The following is a 21,236-nucleotide window of genomic DNA, read 5'->3' on the forward strand; positions in this document are numbered from 1 at the left end:
GAGTATTTTCACATGTGATTCACTCTATGGGGAACTCTCTCCCTTTACCAGCACAGTTTGGCATGAGACTAGATCCTTCCTGTCATTCAGATCTGCTTAAACATCACCTCCTCAAGGATGCATTCTCTGACCAACACATCTAAAGAAGTTCTGCTGGTCCTTATACCAATATTCAATATGTTGACCCTTGCTTTTAGTATTTGTCACACTTCTTAATCATGTTTGTTTTTCTTGCTTTTTCTTGGCTCACTTTTGTGTCCTAGTATCTAAACAGTGCCTATCAAATAACAGATCATCAAAACATATTTCATGAATGACTGAAGTGTTGCTATTATCAAAAAAACAGGCTAGAGTAATTCAAAGAAGTCTTTATGGGAGAAGCTGGCCTTTTTTTAAAAATTGAATATTCAAACCCAAACGCTTACATGGATATATAACTTTTTTTAAAAAAATTATTTATTATTTTTGGCTTCGTTACTCCACGTGGGCTTTCTCTAGTTGCAGCGAGTGGGGGCTACTCTTTGTTGCCATCTGCAGGCTTCTCATTGCGGTGGCTTCTCTTGTTGCGGATCATGGGCTCTAGGCGCTCTGGCTGGACTCCAGGCGCTCTGGCTTCAGTAGTTGTGGCTCGGGGGCTCTAGAGCGCAGGCTCAGCAGTTGTGCAAGGGCTTAGTTGCTCCATGGTATGTAGGATCTTCCCGGCCAGGGATCGAACCCTTGTCCCCTGCATTGGCAGATGGCTTCTTAACCACTGCGCCACCAAGGAAGTAGGATGGAGAGTCAGAAAGGAAGAAAGTCCCAGACAGATGGAGTAAAGAGCAAAAACAAATTGATGGATGTAGAGATTAGCATGGAATGCTCAGGACTCAGTAGACAGAGAGGAGGCTTCACATTGGGGAACAGCAGGAAATTAGGTTGCAAAGGTATAGTTACCACCTTATGAAGAGCCTAGTGGACAGACCTTCCAGTATAGGTTTTTACATGATATTGAATATAGTTTCCTGTGCTATATAGTAGGTCCTCGTTGGTCATCTATTTTATATATACTAATGTGTATATTTTAAGGAAAGGAAAAACATTGAATAAGCAATATTTAAGGAAGATTAGTGAGGCAGCATTATTTGTATTGAATTGAAGAGATTATCTGGAGATAAGTTGTTTATCCAGAAGTCTTTTTGTTCATTTACACAGCACATATTGATATCCCATTCACTATGTCTAAGGCGGTGTGTTTGGCATGAGGGTACCATGGGTATCACTTCAAAGTTGAGTCCTAAAAAGCAAAGACCAGCTTGAGGTTGGTGGAGGGTCTGAAAAAAAGAAGAAAATATTCATGTGCCCAGGGACAAAAGAGAATGCAGTTAGTTCTTAGGAATTTATATAGTTCAGCCTGCCTTGGGAGTAGAGTTTGAGTAGAGGTATGAGTAATAAAACTAAAAATGTGGTCTAGAGCTAGATAAGGATGGGCGTTTTTAGTCATTACACTTGACCCTTGAACAATAGGAGGGTTAAGGGTGCCAACCCCCGCACAGTCAAAAATCTGCATACTGCTATCTCTGACTCAAAAGTAAAGGAATTGATGAATGATTCACCCAATGGCAGGAAGCTGAAACCATTTGGATAAAATCAGGACTGAAACTCTACTTCTTTTGATTCCACATACTGAGATCTCTAATCAAACAAACTTTCCCCCACACTTTGTTAATTAAGATCTGTAAAATGAAAATACAGGTACTACATTTATTGACAAAAATCTGCTTGTAAATGGACCTGTGCAGTTCACACCTTTGTTGTTCAAGGGTCAATCGTATAAGAAACTTGGGCCTGTTAAAAAGTGTGAGGAGTCTTAGAATATGCAGTCAGCATTTAGAAAAAAGGGACCAGAACAGGTGAGTTATTAGAACTGGAAGCATGGATTAAACTTTCATCTTTGCAGAAATTAGATCATTTCATGGGGGATGGAGCAGAGAAAAGAGAGTAGAACTCGAAGAAAGAAAAAGACAAGTGGGTGAGATCATTAAAGCTTGAAAAAAGATCACAGTAAGGGCCAGAGATGTGAGACGTTTCACAATGGTCGACAGATCATGGCATGAAGAGGTCAGGAACTCAGAGGATATATTTTGCAGTGGCAAGAAGGCAATAACTTATAACCCTAAAAAAGGCATTTTCTCTGTGGTTGCTTGAATGCCCAGTTAACAGTTAATCAGAATATTTCAGTGTCGATGTACACTTTTGTGAGTTCCTAAGATATGTGGGTAAATAATGTAAAAGTATTTGTCAGTGCTGGAAAATGGAATGTTTTCTTAAGACAAGTAGTCCCTTATAGCTTCCTTGGGTTTTCAGTTTATTTAGTCAGCTCTGAGTTTTGGTAACTAACTAATAAAAAAGTAAATTAGCTTATTTTGAGCAAATTTTAATAAATTTCATAATTTTGGTATCACTCTATTTAAGTTTTATTTGAAGTGTACACTTAAGTTTAGTGGAAATCATGCAATTTAAAGACAGATAAACCTGAGTTTGGATAATGACTCTACCTGTTATGAGTCACGTGAACTTTCATATTTTGGTGTTTACTTTCCTAAATTGTCTCTAGACAGTATCCACATTTTAGAGCTTGATATTTTAGTGTTAGGCTTTACCTATCGACTTTCCACCATGATAGAAGAGAATTTAGTCCTTTTTCCTTCATCTTACCACACATATTCATACTTGTCCTTCCCAACCCTTCTGTCCTCCCAATAGGGATAGTATTTTGTTTAGACACATATTCAGTGTCTTTGTCGTCAGGACTATGTAAATGTTAGCCACAGCTTAGCCATGCAGTTTAATCTGTTTTTTTTTTTTTTTCCTTTCCTACATTTTCTGTTTCTCTGAAGTGAATAGTATCTTGCTCTTTCATTTGTTTAATGTTCTAAATTTTTGTCACTGATTCAGGCAAACTCTTCATCATTGTCTAAATATTCTGTCAGGATGTTCAGACAGATCAGCTAGACTACAAGTTTTAGCTTTCTGAAAAGTTTCTCCCATGCCTCTGTCCTGCTCCAGTTTGAACTGCTCACCCTCTAAACCTGTATACAGCTTTCATCTTTTCATTACTGACCAGAAATTTCTCTTATGTCATCCCTTTCCTTTTCTGGGCCTACTGTTTCCTGTATCCTATTTCTTCCTCTTATTTTATACCCTTGGTTTGTGCTTTTTGGGAGGTGAATTTTTTGAAAATTTATCTGAAAAGTTTTTTTTTACCCACACCTTTGATTGACACTTTGATAGAATTTGGTAGAATTTAATGATATTTTAAGTGAAAATAATTTTCCTTGAGAATTTTGAAGTCATTCTAGCTCCATTGCCTTATTCTAGATTCCACTGTTGCTACTGACAAGTCTGATATTATTCTGATTCTTGATCCTCTGGATGTGATCTGGTTGTGATCCATTTGTTTCTCTCTGGCAACACATGGAATCTTTTATTTGTTCCTAGTGTTCTGAAATGTCTATACAATGTCCCTTGGTGTGTTTATTTCATACCCATTGTGCTAAATACTCAGTAATCCCTTTATATCTGGAAACTCATGTCCTTCAGTTCCCTGAGATTTTCTTGAATTAAATCACCAATGATCTCCTTCCTTTTCTCTTCTCAGTTCTTGCTGCCTGGAATTCCTCTATTATTCAGATTTTGAATCTCTTAGATTAATCCTATTTCCTGGATTTTTTTTTCTTGTCCAGTTTTCCATCTTTTTGTTCTTTTGCTTTACCTTCTGAGAAGTCATCTTAATGTATCTTCTGACCTGTATGTTGAGTTTTCAGTTTGGTTATGTTTTTCATTTGCAAGAGTTTTCTTTTTTTTTTTTTTTGCTCTCTGATTTCCTTTTTTTAAATTAAATATAAGGTCCTGTGCCATTTGATGGAATCAATTTTTCTGTCTCTCTAAAGATGTAAATTATAGTTCTTTAGAATTTTTTTTGTTTGTTTAGTTTAGTTAGTTATTTTCCTATTCTTTGCCCTGCTTCTCTTCAGGTTATCTATTGCTTTCTCTCTTGCCTTCCCTCTTCTGGGGAACCTAGTGTACCTTTCCTGGGTTTTATAACACAGAGCATCTTGCTTCTTGTTAGTATCTATGGAAACTCTTTGATTTCAGCATTCATGATCTTTTAAGTTGGTTACCACTCCTATGCCTGCATTTATCTTCTAAAACTTCATTATTCTTTCTTTCTCTCTCTCTAGTAATCATCTCTTCCCTTATATCTTTGCAAGTTTTTTTCCCTCTAGTGTCTTTGCTTTTGTTTTAAAGGAGAGTGAGGAAGGAATACAGTAAGTCCCCTACATATGAACAAGTTCCATTCCAAGAATGCGCTCATAAGTCCAATTTGTTCATAAGTCCAACAAAATACCTAGGTACCCAACTTACACAATTGGCTATATAGTACTGTACTGTAATAGGTTTATAATACTTTTCACACAAATAATACATAAAAAACAAACAAAAATAAAGAAAACATTTTTAATCTTACAGTCCAGTACCTTGAAAAGTACAGTAATACAGCACAACAGCTGGCATACAGGGGCTGCCATCGAGTGAACAGGCAAGAAGAGTTACTAAGTGGAAGAGGGAGAGGAGGTGGGAGATGGTAGAGCTGAAGGATCGTCAGCAATAGGAGATGGAGGGCAAGCTGCAATTTCACTCACGCCTGACGCTGATGGCACAGGTTCTGGTTCCTTGCTGGGTTCAATTCTATCTACATGCTTGAAAAAGCGATCCAGTGATGTCTGGGTAGTAGCACTTTTTTTCTCATCATAGATGACATGGTAGTGCTGGATTGCATTCTGAGTGGCTGCTGCAACCTTCGTGTATCATTCTACATTTGGGTCCTGTCCTCAAAAACTAGCAGTGCCTGCTCAAAGAAAATCCCATTGCCATTTCCTGCGTTGTGAATCTCTTTGGGTTTTCAGTTACTTCTTCCTCTCGTCTCTCTCTGTCCTTTCTCTGGGCCTCCAATTCCATCAGATCTTCATTGGTAAGCTCCTCGTGTTGCACAGCAACAGTACTGTACGATAAAGCACACAAAAGCACAACCACTTGTAGAGGATGGACGCACGTGACAATGTACACCAGACACGTGAACTAACTTACACAATTGGACATGCAAATGCACGTTTGCATCTTTCAAAGTTCGCACCTTGAGGGTTTGTATGTAGGGGACTTACATAAGTTCATGAGTTCAGTCTGTCCCTTTACTAGATTTAACTAGACATACTCTTCATTGATTAGTTAACTAAATTAATTTAGATTAACCAGTACAATAATAGCATTAAAAGCATCACTAGGGCTTCCCTGGTGGCTCAGTGGTTGAGAGTCCGCCTGCCGATACAGGAGACACGGGTTCGTGCCCCGGTCCGGGAAGATCCCACATGCCGCAGAGCAGCTAGGCCCGTGAGCCATGGCCGCTGAGCCTGCGCGTCCGGAGCCTGTGCTCCACAATGGGAGAGGACACAAGAGTGAGAGACCCGCGTACCGCAAATAAAAAAAGAAAAAAACTTCACTAATTATTCATAATTTTGTAGTATCCTTCAGGCTCACAATTCTTTTTTTATATATTTTGTTGTATTTTCTGCCTTTTTTATGGGATGTTAATCTTCAGAGTTATATATTATTCCTACTTTGCTTTGTTGGCATCATTTCAGGCTTCTCAATATAACTATACTTATTTCAATGACTACCTTCTGGCAGTTACTTTGATGTTTTAATATGAGCACTGTTTTGCGGTATGTTCTTTGAAAATGCCTTAAGAGCTTACTCTGTGATTTTTGTCAGTAGATATTTTTGCAAGTTTAATTTATTTTTCGTTTTTAAACCAAGATTTGTAGATTAGCACCTTTTCTGTTCTACTTCATGTTGTTTCTCTATTAAATGGTTGCAGGCGAAGCACAGATGGACTAGAATGTGAAACAAGAGCAAAGAGATGGGGCATGTAGTAAAATTTAATAAATATTTGCATGAGATTGCTTGAAGCCAGCTTTGAGTGCTGCTCACAAACTTTGCTATCCCTAAGAAACAAATCATATTTATTTTAGAATATACACGTATTTCTAGTGTTTTATAGAGGTTTAGGTTAGCCTTAGAATTTTGCTATTTTATGGAAAGTAGTGTTATCCTTTCTACAAGAGACATTATACAATGGCAGCATACCAGATGTCTAGATAATATATAATGATGGGGAAAAATCAATCTTCTAAATAGTTATTGACTGTCTAGCTAATCATTAATAGAAATAACTAGCCAACATATGTGGCATAAGAAAGTAAGATACTCTATAAGTATTACACCCTTACAAGGGTTTTATTGTTACTGTGATGAGCAGAAAAGGGAATATAGAAGTAATGTAATATATAGGTGACAACATAGAAAAGATATTTTATCCAGGTAACAGCAAGTAACATAGTAATAATAAAACAGTCTATGTTTTATTGTCTCATCATAAAAATACTCATTTGAAAATATATCAGGACAGTTTGTTGAATATAAAGCAATGCCAAACTTTTTGTCTAAGTTATTTGTCACAGGAGTTTGTCATTCTAGAAGTCGTCTTAACTATTGGACATTAATTAAGTACAGATACTGCTATTTTATTGTAAAAAGTAACATTGCAAAACCAATTTGATCCATTCTGTTTCATGTTGTAGCTAACATTCTAATTTGAACTACTGCTTACTCAGAAGAAGTGCAAAGATCAAAATGACTTCCTAACATTCTGTTGCCTCTTTTTTTTTTGAGGGGGTGGGGGGCGGCTGCTCCATGCGGCTTGTAGGATCTTAGTTCCTTGACCAGGGATCGAACCCAGGCCCCAGGCAGTGAGAGCGTGGAGTCCTAACCACTGGACCGCCAGGGAGGTCCCCGCCTGTTGCCTCTGCAGTGCTGCCAGCTTGTTCTTGTTTGTTTGTTGTTGGTTTGTTTTGGATTTTTTACTAGTGACACAACCTCCACCAATCATAAGGAGGGACAGAACACAATTCTACCCGTGACTGGGGGGGGTCACTGCAATGTTTAGCAAACTGCATGTTCCAGCAGTTTTATAGCCTGCCCTTTTCACTTAAGAGGGTATTGTGAATATTTTTCTGTGATCTTAATGATTCATCTTCAATGTCAATGTTATATCTACATAATAGTTCATTACATGCTGGATTTTGTTTATTTTTTGAGGTCTTTTGGAAGTAAATATATTGCTATGAAGCTTTTAAAATTCTCTGGCTTTCTCTCTGTCTCTCTTACTCACTCACTCCTACATTATCCTATTTTTGAATCATGTCACTTTTTTCAGCTATAATGCCCCACCAAACTCACTAGATTTTGTAATTCCTTTATATATTGGTCTATCTCCCTGAAAAGCAACTTCTTCCTTTAGTTGATATGAAAAACTCATATCCTGCTATCACTGAAACCGAAAACAAAAATTTAAATAAACATATATTACTTGCTTACATAGTACTCAAAGTACTACATTATTATTTAAGATTCAAGGGTGTGTGAATGACATTTGTATATGTTAGAACTATTTTGACCTACTGTGCACTACAGTAAAACACATATCCTTTTTCTCTTCTGACACTTCAAACTCATGGTTAGAATAAAAAAATTTTCATCTTCCGGTTCCTCTCTCCAAAATCCTTTAGTCCTTTTTGATCTTCTCTCAATAATTTCACTTTGGTGTAGTCATCTTTTCTGGTCTCTTCTTTTTCCACTTTTGGGGGGACCATATTTCATGGTTAACCTTCATGCCTGCTATTTAAGTCCTTGCCCTATGTTTACTTATTAAACAAACTGTTCATTTACAGTCTCCCATGTAATAAGATCCTGTCTTAGTTTCTTAATTGCATGTTCTTTATGACAAGTTTCCTACTTCATTAATCCTTTCTTTCAAAGTTTTATAAAGAAGATATTTCTACTACCCTGCTGTTCGGACTGAAGGAAATCCCTCAGGCTCTAACCTGTAACCTGTTTTATTCTCCCACTTTATCTGTGAATTCCCTCACATTTAGCTATTATTTTTATGGTGCTGATGCTTAGAACATTACCCATCCGTTCAAAAGCACTCTACTTCTGAGCCCTGCATTTAAAGCACAAATGTGTCTGGAGGAGGATGGTTCAATTGACTGAAGACTCCTAAACCATGTCCCGTAAGGAACGGCTGAAGGAATTGTGCATATGTATTGTTTATCTGGGAGTCAAAGGATTAAGGATAGACAGGATAATTGTTTTCAATAATTGGAAAGTCTGTCATGTAAAGGGGAGAACAGATTTGTTATGAGTTGTTCTAGAAGACTCTACTAAAACCAACTTGTGCAAATTGTGAAGAGCTAGGTTCAGCTGTTCTCTGATGAAGATCAAAGAGTAAACCTTACTCCCTTTGGCTTTGCTTACAGGGTCTGGCACTGAGCCTTAGTCATATTCCAGCCTAATGGATGTTTATTGATTGGGTTGAATTGGCTTGAATTGAAAGAATAAACCTTTCTAACAGGAAAAGCAGACTGCCTTTTGAAGTAAAAGTACCCTATCTTTCAACAGATATTTATTGATTAATTACAGTGTAGCTACCCCCGTGCTGGACATCTGGAATGTAAAGATATTAACATTTTAATATTATAGACAACCTCTATAGGCCAGGTATTCTTCTAAATAGCTTTTACGTATCAACATTTCACAACGCTGACCTCACATGGTAAACACTTTTATTCTCCCCAATTTAGATGTGAGGAAACCGAGGCACATAGCAGTTACATAATAAGCCATGTGACTAAAGTAGTAAGTCATCAAGCTGTGACTTGAACCTGGCAGTCGGGCTCCAGAATCTTCATACTTAACCACTATGATAAACTGCCTCCAGTAATGAAAGACAAGAGGATGTGCGTGAATGGAAGGACAGAAGGATTTTTGGATTGGGATAGAATCCAATCCCTGCCCTGGGCATTCCTGGCCAGCAGCTGTCCTCTTCCCAATCGCCTGTGGTCTCCTTTACCTTCCATCCCGTCTCCACACTGCCTCTGAGTGATCCTCCCTCAATGCAAACCTGATCCTTCCACTCCCTTCAAACCTGCCGTCGGTCCCCTGGTGTCCACAGGACAAATGTAGTCACCCTATGTTGATGCTGAGGCCTTCTGTGGTCTGTGTCCACCTCCACCTCTCGCCTCACCTCCCACTGAACTCTGCATCAGACCGTGTGGTTATGTGAGCCAGTCCTGCAGATTTCTTGACTGGGGAGGTAGAGTTATTGTGAGAATTAAATTAAAGAATCAATATAAAATGCTCAGAACAGAGCCTACAATGTATAACTGCTCAATAAATGTTAGCACTGTTCTTTTCATTTATTTCTGATTATCTTGCTGAAATTGCTTCACCCAAAATATAGCTTATTCCTAAGTTCGCTCACTGTACTTACAATTGCTTTGTAATACACTGAAAAATAAAGGAACTTTATTAGGAACTCCTAATTTACAAATTCAGAGGCAGAGCGAGTACCTTCAGGGCCTAGTCAGAGCTGTTCCTCTGTTTCTCTGCAGGTTTCTCAGCTTTGCTTTCCTCTGTGCTGCCTTGTTTTTTAGGCTGGCTTCCATCAGGGCTGCCAGAAGACTTCCAGCAACAGCGGGAACTATGTGCTTCCTTATTCACAGTCACTGAGAAAGAAAATATCACATCTCATGACCATCCATCCAGAGCGCTAAGCTTGGTTCTGATTAAATGGCCTCCAAAACAGTCACCGTGGCCAGACAAAGCCTGGTTCAGTGGGTTGAATGGTGACCCCATTAGTTTGTGCCCCCCACCCTCACCCCTGTATTGCCCCTCCCCCCTCCCCACTGGTAACCACTAGTTTGTTCTCTGTATCTGTGAGCCTGCTTCTTTTTTGTTATAGTCACTAGTTTGCTGTATTTTTTAGACTCCGCATATAAGTGATATTATATAGTATTTGTCTTTCTCTGTCTGACTTATTTCACTTAACATAATACCCTCCAAGTCCATCCATGTTGCTGCAAAAATATTTCATTTTTTTAATGGCTGAGTAGTATTCCACTGTGTGTATGTATACACACACACACACACACACACACACACACCCCCCGCATCTTCTTTATCTATCTGTTGATGGACTCTTAGGTTGTGGAAGCCATCTTTTATTTAACACTTCTTGGGTTATATTATTAACTAGTATGGTAACTAAAACTCAGTCATTTCATTTGACTTGCTGACCGCCCTCCCCCTTATCCAATCTGTAGTTATCACTTATCTCATTTGACATAATCCCTCACTGATAACTCCTTCAAGTCATCTTAGAAATGATCACTCAGATTGCCATTTCCTTGTTTCAGGACTCAAAAAAACTTTTTAAGGACTCCCTCTATCTTCATAGGACCCTTTAATGAAATAGAATTTGACGCTGAATTTACCTCATGTTTTCCTGAATGTGATCCTGGTGATTCCTGACTGACATATAAATACATGCTACAAATTCTTGTGACTGTGCTTAAACAAATGTAAAAATAACACTATTTCTGTCTCATCCATATTTAACACTTGGACATCTTCAGAGTGGGGAACAAATAAAAATGAGAAATGAGATGAACAATCCATTCAACAATAATCTGTATGGGTATTTTTATTTTTCCCCTCTTTAATACAAACAAATATTTGCAAGGGCCTTTGGTTTTAGTCATGTGCAGTCTTTAAAGACAGGCTATTGTTGCAAAAACCAAACTAAAACAAAACACTCTACACTGAACCGTAGAATGTAAAATATGAGTTTAAAACTTTTTCTTCTAAAGCAGAGAATAAAAGGGCAAAGCCTTGTCTTGTTAAAAACCTTAATTATAATTAAAGTTTAATTACAACAGCTAAAAGTAGAAGGTACCTGTTAAACAAATGACACAGGAAATCAAAGCAACAAGATTCATAAGGAAGCACCTACAAATTAGTGTCTAGTGAAGGAATATGTTTCTATGTTCTGTATGACAAAACACGTTGAACAATGGCGCTATTACAGGAATAGACCATGAAACACTAGGCCTGAGAAACCATGTGAAAACTATTTGAAAAGATCAGTATTATTATACCCATTCATAGTAATTTCGTAAACTGTCTTCCTTTAAAATTACTTTGTAATAGTAATGTACTATATTAGTTTTCTTTGCTGCTATAACAAATCATAGCAAATTTAGTGGCTTAAATAGCACAAATGCATTGTCTTACAGTTCTGTGGGTGGGAAGTCTGACACAGGCTAATTAATACTGAACACAGAAATTGATAAAATACCAATAAGTTTAATTAATTATTTAATAATTAATAATAAATATATTTTTTAAATGATTGAAATTAAATAGAAAATCTCAGACATGACCAGGGTGAGGAAACCCTGTTCAATGAGTATTTAAAGCATGCTAAAGTTCTTGTGAAAACTGTAAACTCTACTAGAAAAATTTATTGTTAAGAAGGTAATTATTTTTATATTTTCGTATTTATTAGGGACAAGTCCATAGGATATGCAAAGAAAAATAAATATGTACTTTTAAAAAAAGTCATATAGACCCTTTCAGTATTTTAATAGTCTATATTTCTCCATTCAAAATTTAGGACTAAGGATTTACAAATACAACTAGAAAATTAATTACCTGTATTTTGTTATTGGAGCTCCAAATTCAATTCAGTGCAACCCATTGTTGGGTACCTGTTAGGTACAAGGTACTGCGCGTATGAGCGGGCAGAGGAAGGATTGAACAAAATACAGGAAGCCTTTGACCGTGGAAATGTTGTATAATGCTGGTACCTAAAATAGCATTATTCCAAGTAATTTCCATCTCCAGTAGTCTGCACTTTTTCTGCAGGCATGGAGGTAGATGTATGATCTCCAAATAGGTGTGTTTTCCCATCACAGCTGACCTTCACGTTTGCTTAAAGCAATACTGCCGCTCCTAGTACCTCACCTCTGTTTAATGAGAGCCATTTCCGAATGCCAACGTTGGGTTAATGGACTGAGATGGGAGAAAATCAAACGTATCTCTCCGTTTTACACGAGATTGCCTTTCTGCCTTGTGGCTTTAATCGCTCAGTTCTACTCACATCTGCCATAATAACAATTACGAGTTTTCTACCGACTTCTTACCCAGGAGGATATGTCAGAGTATAGCAACATCTCCTGAAGAAAGAAAGGGCAAATTCTTAATCTTTTTCCAGCGTCGTAGGTAATAATTTTCCTCTGCAAACCCCCAAGGAGTACTTCTTTTGCCTTTCACACCCACCATTCCCACAGGTCTTTGGCTCTGTTCTGATTTACGCGTTTTCTTCTATCCCCTTTCATCTGGGTTAAGTTTTAATTATGTAGACAGATTGTAAACGTCTCTTTTTTCTTGTAAACAACTATTTCTTTGTTAGTAGTAGATTTTGTTTAACTGGTTTTCTCCTATCTGAATCTTCTTGTGGACTCAGGAATTGTGTCTGTTCATTGTTTAACTGCAGCATCAACAAAAGAGAAAGCTGGCTTCCCTTCGGAGTTTTCCTTGAGGGATTCAATCTTGGAACACCTCAAATTGCAAATCTCCCTCGGGAACTGTTCTTTGTTGCATATGTTTGGAAAGCCCATAATATTTCAGTTTTGAAGCAACATAAGAGCAGAGTATCACCCACCTAGTAAGCAGTATGATAATACTCTCAGTTCTTCTACTTACTTAAAAACTTCCTCTACTACCCAAATCAAGAAAGTGCTTGAAATCCTCAAAAGCACTTGTGAAAACATTAACCGTTTTCTCTTCATCAAGGGACTCAGAGAAGTGGATTCGAGAAAGCTCCTCAGGTAGTGCTGACAATCACTGCTCTTACTCTGGGACCTTCCATGTATAATTAAAATATGAAGGAAAAAATGTATTTATAATAGGTCTTTTCACTGTTGTTTTGCATAAACACTTTTACCCATTTGGTGGATTTCTTTTTTCTAATCACGAGATCATTCTGCCACATCCACATCTAATTCTGACCTCACAGGTTACCTTTGAAGCCCGACACCTGCGTGAACATTGATTTTGCCAAGTATAGCTAAATATTATCCTTTCACCAGCCTAGCAGTCTCCCACAGCATTTTTAAACTTTTACCTGGCACCTCACCAAACGCCTCTTAAAAAGGCTAAATCCGTATTCTTTCAGAAGTTTTTGAGGCATTTTTGAAGAGAAAGGAGAGAGAATTTTTAGACACAGCAGTGTATGTAATGTCCTCGCAGTGAGAAACCATTTATTCAGCTCATCCCAAGAGGGGGGGCGGTGTGGTCCGTGGCCAAGGAACAGAGCTAAAGTCTTTGACCAGCCTTAGACACAAAGCCATGACCTTGGCCTCATTAGCTGGGCTGCTAACTATGTGAGCTCACCATGCAAGCTACTGCATATTTGCACGGCTGTTCATAGGGAGCAGGGTTTCTTAACTTGGGTTGCAGTAAGTGTCTGTAAGCAAACTGATTTTTTTTTTTTTTTTTCTTTTGCGGTACGCGGGCCTCTCACTGCTGTGGCCTCTCCCGTTGCGGAGCACAGGCTCCGGACGCGCAGGCTCAGCGTCTATGGCTCATGGGCTGAGCGGCTCCGCGGCATGTGGGATCTTCCCGGACCGGGGCACGAACCCGTGTCCCCTGCATCGGCAGGCGGACTCTCAACCACTGCGCCACCAGGGAACCCCAAGTGTACTCTTTTTTTTTTTTTTTTTCTTTTGCGGTACACGGGCCTCCCACTGCTGTGGCCTCTCACATTGCAGAGCACAGGCTCTGGACGCGCAGGCTCAGCGGCCATGGCTCACGGGCCCAGCCGCTCCGCGGCATGTGGGATCTTCCCGGACCGGGGCATGAACCCGATGCAGGGGACTCTCAACCACTGCACCACCAGGGAAGCCCAACATACTGATCTTTGACGCTAGATTTTGTGTGTGTTTATTTTTCTAAGGAGAGGGTTTATATTTTCATCAAATTCTCAAAAGTGGATGGAGCTTAAAAAAAGAGGAAGGTTAGGATTCCACTAAATGAGATCATTCTAAAACAATGTCATTTCAATATTTATTTAAGTAAAGTAACATTTTGTTACTGAGGTAGATTTCTGTAATCCAAGGTAGATTTCTCTACTCCCATGTTATTGTGGGAGAGGCCCTTGAACTCTGACCTTTTCATTATTTATCCTTTTATGCCTTTGAGGGAATTTAAGTGGTTGTTTTTGTTTGTTTGTTTGCGCGGGCCTCTCACTGTTGTGGCCTCTCCTGTTGCGAAGCACAGGCTCCGGACGCACAGGCTCAGCAGCCATGGCTCACGGGCTCAGCAGCTCCGCGGCATGTGGGATCTTCCCGGACCGGGGCACGAACCCACGTCCCCTGCAACGACAGGCGGACTCTCAACCACTGTGCCACCAGGGAACCCCAAGTGTACTCTTTTTTTTTTTTTTTTTCTTTTGCGGTACTGGGCCTCCCACTGCTGTGGCCTCTCACATTGCAGAGCACAGGCTCTGGACGCGCAGGCTCAGCGGCCATGGCTCACGGGCCCAGCCGCTCCGCGGCATGTGGGATCTTCCCGGACCGGGGCACGAACCCGCGTCCCCTGCATCGGCAGGCGGACTCCCAACCACTGCGCCACCAGGGAAGCCCCAAGTGTGCTCTTTAAGTTGGAGAAACCTACTACTTTTCAAGGAGAGGGAAATGAGAGGTTGAACCTTTCATTTTTGAATTTTTATATTTTTAAGACATGAAGTGGTGTTTTCCCCCTTTATCTACAAACATGTTTTTCAAAATCCCTTCCTCAACAGTCTATTCTGAGAGTCTTCTTTCCCCTCAAAGCCATTCTAAGATAACTTGAACCTGACTTTACGATATAGGAGAGCTGAAGTCTGGGATGCTTCCCCTAATTAAATGTTAGGCTGTTACTTATTAACTGTAGGATAGCACATTCCTTAGATAAGATAAAGGCAACAATAGAAAATTGCCATTCTAGGGCCATCAACTACAGTCTCTTCTGTCTTCAGAGTGTTAAAGTTCATGGAAATCCTCAGTATTGTTGATATACTGTATATCTGTACCATATTTGGGAAGAAATGTTATCAGCAAGGTACAATGTGGATTTTTAAAAAATTCTAGGTTGCTTCACGGAACGAGCACTTAAGAGGAAAAGAAAGGATCGAAACTCTGTGGAAAACCAAACTATGTGGTCTTCAGAAATGAGAGATGCAGCCATCTGAAATGGTCATGAACCCCAAACAAGTCTTCCTCTCAGTGCTGATATTTGGAGTAGCAGGGCTACTCCTCTTCATGTATTTGCAAGTCTGGATTGAAGAACAACACACAGGTAACACCTCAACTTTTTTTCCTATTTTTAATGACAATGGTCATTTTCACTTAAATGAGCTATGGTGTTTATAGATATATACAAAGTCACAGTATTTCCAACAACACAGAGCATTAGATACAAAATAAAACCTCCAGCTCCCCAGAGAAAGGATGGTTATACATTTCTGGGGAGCATTTGCTTGGTCCCTTGGGACCGCTCTTGGAATTTTTGTTATCCTGGGCAAGTGGCTCATCAGCCCTTTGGCTCAGCAAAGACTGCTTGTAGAGAATCTGTCTACTCATTTATCCTACCTTTGATGTGTCTACTAAGCACTGAGCACAAGCCTAAAGGGAGCTGAATATATAGCAAACTCTTTTAATTCCTTTTTAATTTTTGTGTGGATACTCCAGTTGGTGTAGAAATTCTTTCATATCTTTAATATAAAGCAAGAGTTAGCAAACCTTTTCAGTAAAAAAAGAGAAAATATTTTAGGCTTTGCAGGCCATGTCGTCTCTATCACAACTATTCAACTCTGCCAACGGATCACAGAAGCAGCCAAAGATTATTATGTAAACAAACGAATCAGGGTGTGTTCCAATAAAACTGTTATTTACAAAAACAGCTGGTAGGCCAGCTTTGGTCCACTGGTTGCCGCCTACTCTACTTATCTTGTATACTCATCATTCAGTTTGTAATTGCTGTATGTTGGAGGCACTCAATTACTGTTAAAATGGATTATGTTTATAATGATGCAAGGACATGTTTTAGAACATCATAGAAATATATACACATAGGTGTTGTGAAATTTGGTTGTTTTCCGTTAGTAGAAATAGCCTATGGCTTATGACTGTTAAGAAAAATAAAAATAGAACTATTCCTTAATTGTTTCCAACTGTGGCCCATTTTTAAATTATTCTAGATATAAAGCACTTAAGAATCTACCCTGAATGGACTTGAGGACACAGGGAGGGGGAAGGGTAAGCTGGGACGAAGTGAGAGAGTGGCATGGACATATATACACTACCAAATGTAAAATAGATAGCTAGTGGGAAGCAGCTGCATAGCACAGGGAGATCAGCTTGGTGCTTTGTGACCACCTAGAGGTGTGGAATAGGGAGGGTGGGAGGGAGACGCAAGAGGGAGGAGATATGGGGATATATGTGTATGTATAGCTGATTCACTTTATTATAGAGCAGAAACTAGCACACCATTGTGAAGCAATTATACTCCAATAAAGATGTTTAAAAAAAAAAAGGAATCTACCCTGAAAGATAATTCCATACTAAGTCTTAAATAATGATGATTTTAAAAGTTGTTTCCATTTTTAAATTCCTATCCTTGCTTTAGCCTCATAGACACTTTGGAATTATTTAATTTATATGGTAACTCTTGTGAAAAGAATTTGCATATAATTATTTTCTAGAGAATATGTAACATATTGTCCAAACTTATTTTTAATTCCCATTACAGTTTATAGAAACTATAATATTTTCTGTTTTCTATATTACTGCAACATTTTATCATACTAACTGATAATACTGAATGAAACCATCTGTGATAAAATAAATAGGCTGATTCCTTTTGCAATATAATTCCTAGCATAGATCTTGTCACATAGTAAGCCTTCAGGAGGTGTTTGTTGAACGAGTGAATAGATGAAAACCTCACTGTAGACTATAGACTGGAACGCAGCAAAGAAGGAAGAATCAAAGAGATCTCATTATTGGGAGGTTTGTTAACATCATAGTCTCATAATAGATTTTCCAAGAAAAGTATCACAACAAAACTCCAATACGTAAAAGAAAATATATTCCTATATACAGACTCATGGAGAAATGTTGTGATTTAGTCTGCCGGTAAGAAACTACATGACTTCTGAGGAAACAGCCAAGTCATATGATAGCCTGACATATACAATGCAATTTACAAAATGTGTCCACAAACATCAGTAGCTACAATTGATGGAAAGCTTACTAAGTGCCAGATGTTTACATGTATTTTCTCTTACCCTGTAGACATCTCACTGGATGTGCTATTCTAAGTTTGTAGATGAGGAAACTAAGGCTCAGGTGGGTGAGGAAGTTAGACAAGGCCCCACATGAGTGGGCTGAGGTACGGAGGGAAAGCTAGGATTCAAACCCAGGTTGTATCTCTCTGAAGTCCATGCCTCTACCCTATGTATTGCTTCTATGAGGGGGAGAAGGTGAATATTATTATCCCCTAGAGCACACATGAATCAACTGATTAAACTGAAACTTTAAGTGACTTGCCAAAAGATACAAAGCTAAGTATTTTCAAAGTATGATCCATGCCCAGGTTCTCCTATGCCTCGTGAGCCCTGAAAGAGCCTCCTAACCAAAAAAGGCAGATAAGATAAACATATGTGATACATGCCGTAGCATCAGTACAGGCGTTTTAAAATCACTGACTTGGTAAACCTAAGCTATGTTTACAAGTTCATAAATGTATAATCTCTTCTGCAAGTTGGATTCTTTTTTTTCTAATTTTTATTTTTCTTAATTGAGTTCATAAGTTTTCCAAGTTGGGGAATTATTTTCCTCAGTGAATATGGGCTGGTAAGACATTTACCATTTATTCTCTTAATTTTTGTGATTTGCTAGAAGTACTTTCTCTGATTCTCAATATATCCTAAATGAATTATGTAATTTTTCACAATCTACTCATGACCGTGAGTATAAACGTTAGAACTAGGATTCCTTTAGATAACTATTTTACTGAAGAAACATTTTATTCTTCTTCAATAAGACTTCATCTGGAGTTTTGTCTTATACTAGGCTGGTGTCCTAGGTTGTAATTCTGTAGTTTTCTAGGTAGACAGGTCCCTATGTATTTTATATGTGTTTCACATAACATCAGGCATTTTTAAAGGCAGTCTCTTTAAATCAGAAAATATCTGAATGTATGCTTTGATGTTAAGTTAAAAATTGGAAAATCTGAGTTTTGGACGCTTTCAAACTGTCACTCACAGAACTTTGGAATATGTTTTGGTTCCAGAGATCCTCTGTAAGTAGAGCAGATTTTAAAGCTTTGGGTGGTTTGATCTCATATACATTTCAGTTGTATGTAAGAACTCTTAGGTTCTTTTCATACCTTTTTTCTTTTGAGGCTTTTAAAATTCAGTAAGATACAGACTGTTTTCTATACCTCCCTAGTTTTCCTGGGCTTCTTCTTATTAAAATAAAATGCTTTAGGATTACAAAAAAAAGTCTTAAGTTTGCTACGATGTGCTAGTAAAAGATTATGAATAGATAAGATCTTTTTGGAGGCAAAGAGGAAAAATGTGTCACAGAGAAATGAAATTCTATCCAGTTATACAACAGTTTCATATGGGCATCCATTTCAATACCACCATCAATTAAATTATGCCTTTCTCTGCTAATTTTCAGTATGTGGTTGCATTATTATGAACTTTATTTTGTACATTTCTTTTCCCTAGTTGTTAGGAGTGCAAATTTTACATTCAGAGGAAACTTGAAAATCTCAGATCTCCTTGTTAACTCTGGACAAATCACTTAGCCTCTCTAAGCCTCGATTTTCTCATCTGTAAAATGGGGATAATAATGTTTTCCATATAGGACTGCAGTGAGGATCAAGGGAGATAGTGCCTGCAAAGCACTTAGCAGGGTGCCTGGCAAGCAGTAGTGCCCAATAAGTGTGAGCTGTTATTATGGTCCTGGAAATGATGCAGAGCATCTGCAGACTTGCTTTTTCTGAGTTATCCCAGTTAAGACTCAGCCGCAATTCAGGAAAACAACCCCAAGCTTGTGCCTTGACTGATTAAGAGGAAAAAAGAAAAGATGAAGGCTCAGTTCCAGCTCTGGTTAAAATAGTTGGGAGACTCTAACTGGCACAGAGCCATCGTGTTTCACAATGTAGACACTGGACAGGGAGAGATGGGATTGAGTGGCAGAGAGGAGAGTTCGGGCCCAGGACGATCTCAGGTCTGTACAGGCTGCCCAAGGTTAGGGTACTCATTCATTCAACAGCGTTTATTGAAGACCTAACAATCGGAGGCGCCAATAGAGAACCAGATATAACCTCGGTTCTCAAGGAGACTATAGTCTCATGGATTGTAAGGGAGAAAATGGTCTTGAGTCCAGGCCAAGGCTTTGGTACAAAAGGACGGTCCATTGCGACAGGAAGGAGATAGGCCCTTCTTTATGAGGTAAAGTAATGAGTTAAGACCAGGAGAAAGAGCCCAATCAGTTGTCAGTAATGGGACTGCTGACCAGATAAAATGTTAAAAGGAGAAGTGTAGGGGTGGGAGCAGGGTCAGCAGAGGCAGAGGACCAGATCCAAGCAGAACAGGTACCTGTCTGGGGAAGATGCAGTAATGAGGAGGGCCATCTCAGGATAAATCACAACAGTGGCTCATTTTTTTCCCCCAGCTCCTGTTGAAATTTGCAATTCGGTGCTCTTTCTCTAGGTAGACTGCTACTGCTAAACAGAACAAATACCAGAAGGTGTGGTACATAATTGTTCTGTATATGCAATAAGACAGGGTGAAGACCCCATCATAACAGAGTCAGAATCTCAGCTTTAGAAAAAAATTTAAAGATTATCTTGTACACCACCTTTTTTAAAAAAATATAAATCCAATGACATCACTCCCCTGTTTAAAACTTTTCCGTGATAGCTAATTCCCTTTAGCAAAATCTTCTCCCTGGGCCCACGAAGCTGTGGGTGGGAGCCACCTCCTGCCCCAGAGCCTCCCCTTCATTCCCTTGCCAGTGTTCCCAGCTTTACATCGATCTTTCTACCAAACTAAGCCCTGGGCTAACTCAGCGCTCTCACAGTCTCAGAAGCTGGGATGCTTTTCCAGCTGTCACCTGTCAGGGCTTAGCTCAAATGTCACCTAGTTTGATCACCCCACGATCCATCCGTCAGCCTCTCCCACCATCTTATTTATTTCTGTCAGAGAAATGGTCATAATTAGCAATTGCCTCGTTGAATTATCTGTTGACTTACTTATTGTCTGTATCCGTTAACCGTTTTGCAACCTCCACGAGGACAGAGATCTTGTCTGTTTCACTTATCGCAGTGTCCTCGTTCCACAGCGTGGAACATCTATTTGGTAGGTGCTCAATAGTATTGTCAGACAGGTGCATAAAGAATGCCTCCGTAGGTTTTCCAGCATCCAGCCAAAGGATTACATAGACTATGTTTGAGTATTTATGGGGACAATGAATCCACTACTTCCCAAGGCATCCACTCAGCTGTACAGCCACCTCCTTGGAAAGCGCCATGTATTAAGGCAGAATTCACCTCCTTAGCTTCTCATCGTCCTCACTGGATCCTGGCCGGCACTGCATGAGTCTTATCCTTCCTCCATGGGCCGCCCTCATCATTTTCATGGCAAATGAAATCCCAGATTTTTTAACCATTTTATGAACCACTTACTTTATATTTATTTTAAAATATGATGTATTCTATTATCGTATGAAACCTGTGTTAGAAATACATATATCTAATAAAATCCCCTGTCAAGTAGTGAAAAGTTATTTACACATATTTTCAAATATATAAAGTAGTGAAAATTAAACATCCCACTGAATAGCTTATTTCTTCTTTTGAGATATTCCAGAATCAAGTTTAGTCTCGGAGACACTGCTTTGGGAAAGATCCCCAGTATCCTCCTTACTTGCTGCAAGTAATAATAAATCATTTTTTCTACTGAAAAAAAAAATGTTTCGTCTTAACTATTACAAACTAAAATTGTTCCCTGGATTTATATACATTGTAAAAATCTCTCTGACAACTTCTGAACATTATTATTCAGGACCAGTATTTTTTAGATTTTAAATTTTTTAAAAGGAAACAAATTTATTTAAACAAAAACTAAAATACAGTTCACCCATTTCTCCCACCCTTCCACCACCCCCCCCCCCACCTCTGGC

At 38.8% G+C, this 21,236-nt stretch overlaps 1 protein-coding gene across 3 annotated transcripts in view; it reads left to right on the forward strand.

Annotated features, from left to right (window-relative positions):
- The window catches only part of AQP4 (aquaporin 4), a 284,383-nt gene that overhangs the window by 20,920 nt on the left and 242,227 nt on the right, over nt 1–21,236 (forward strand). For all 3 annotated transcript variants that reach the window (XM_070043430.1, XM_070043432.1, XM_070043431.1), the window contains exon 2: nt 15,129–15,336. In XM_070043430.1, coding sequence (XP_069899531.1) covers nt 15,216–15,336 — 121 coding nt within the window. In that variant the 5' untranslated portion in view covers nt 15,129–15,215. The remainder of the gene's footprint in view (nt 1–15,128; nt 15,337–21,236) is intronic.

This window comes from Globicephala melas, chromosome 13, assembly GCF_963455315.2.
Source record: "Globicephala melas chromosome 13, mGloMel1.2, whole genome shotgun sequence".
Classification (NCBI taxonomy): domain Eukaryota; kingdom Metazoa; phylum Chordata; class Mammalia; order Artiodactyla; family Delphinidae; genus Globicephala; species Globicephala melas.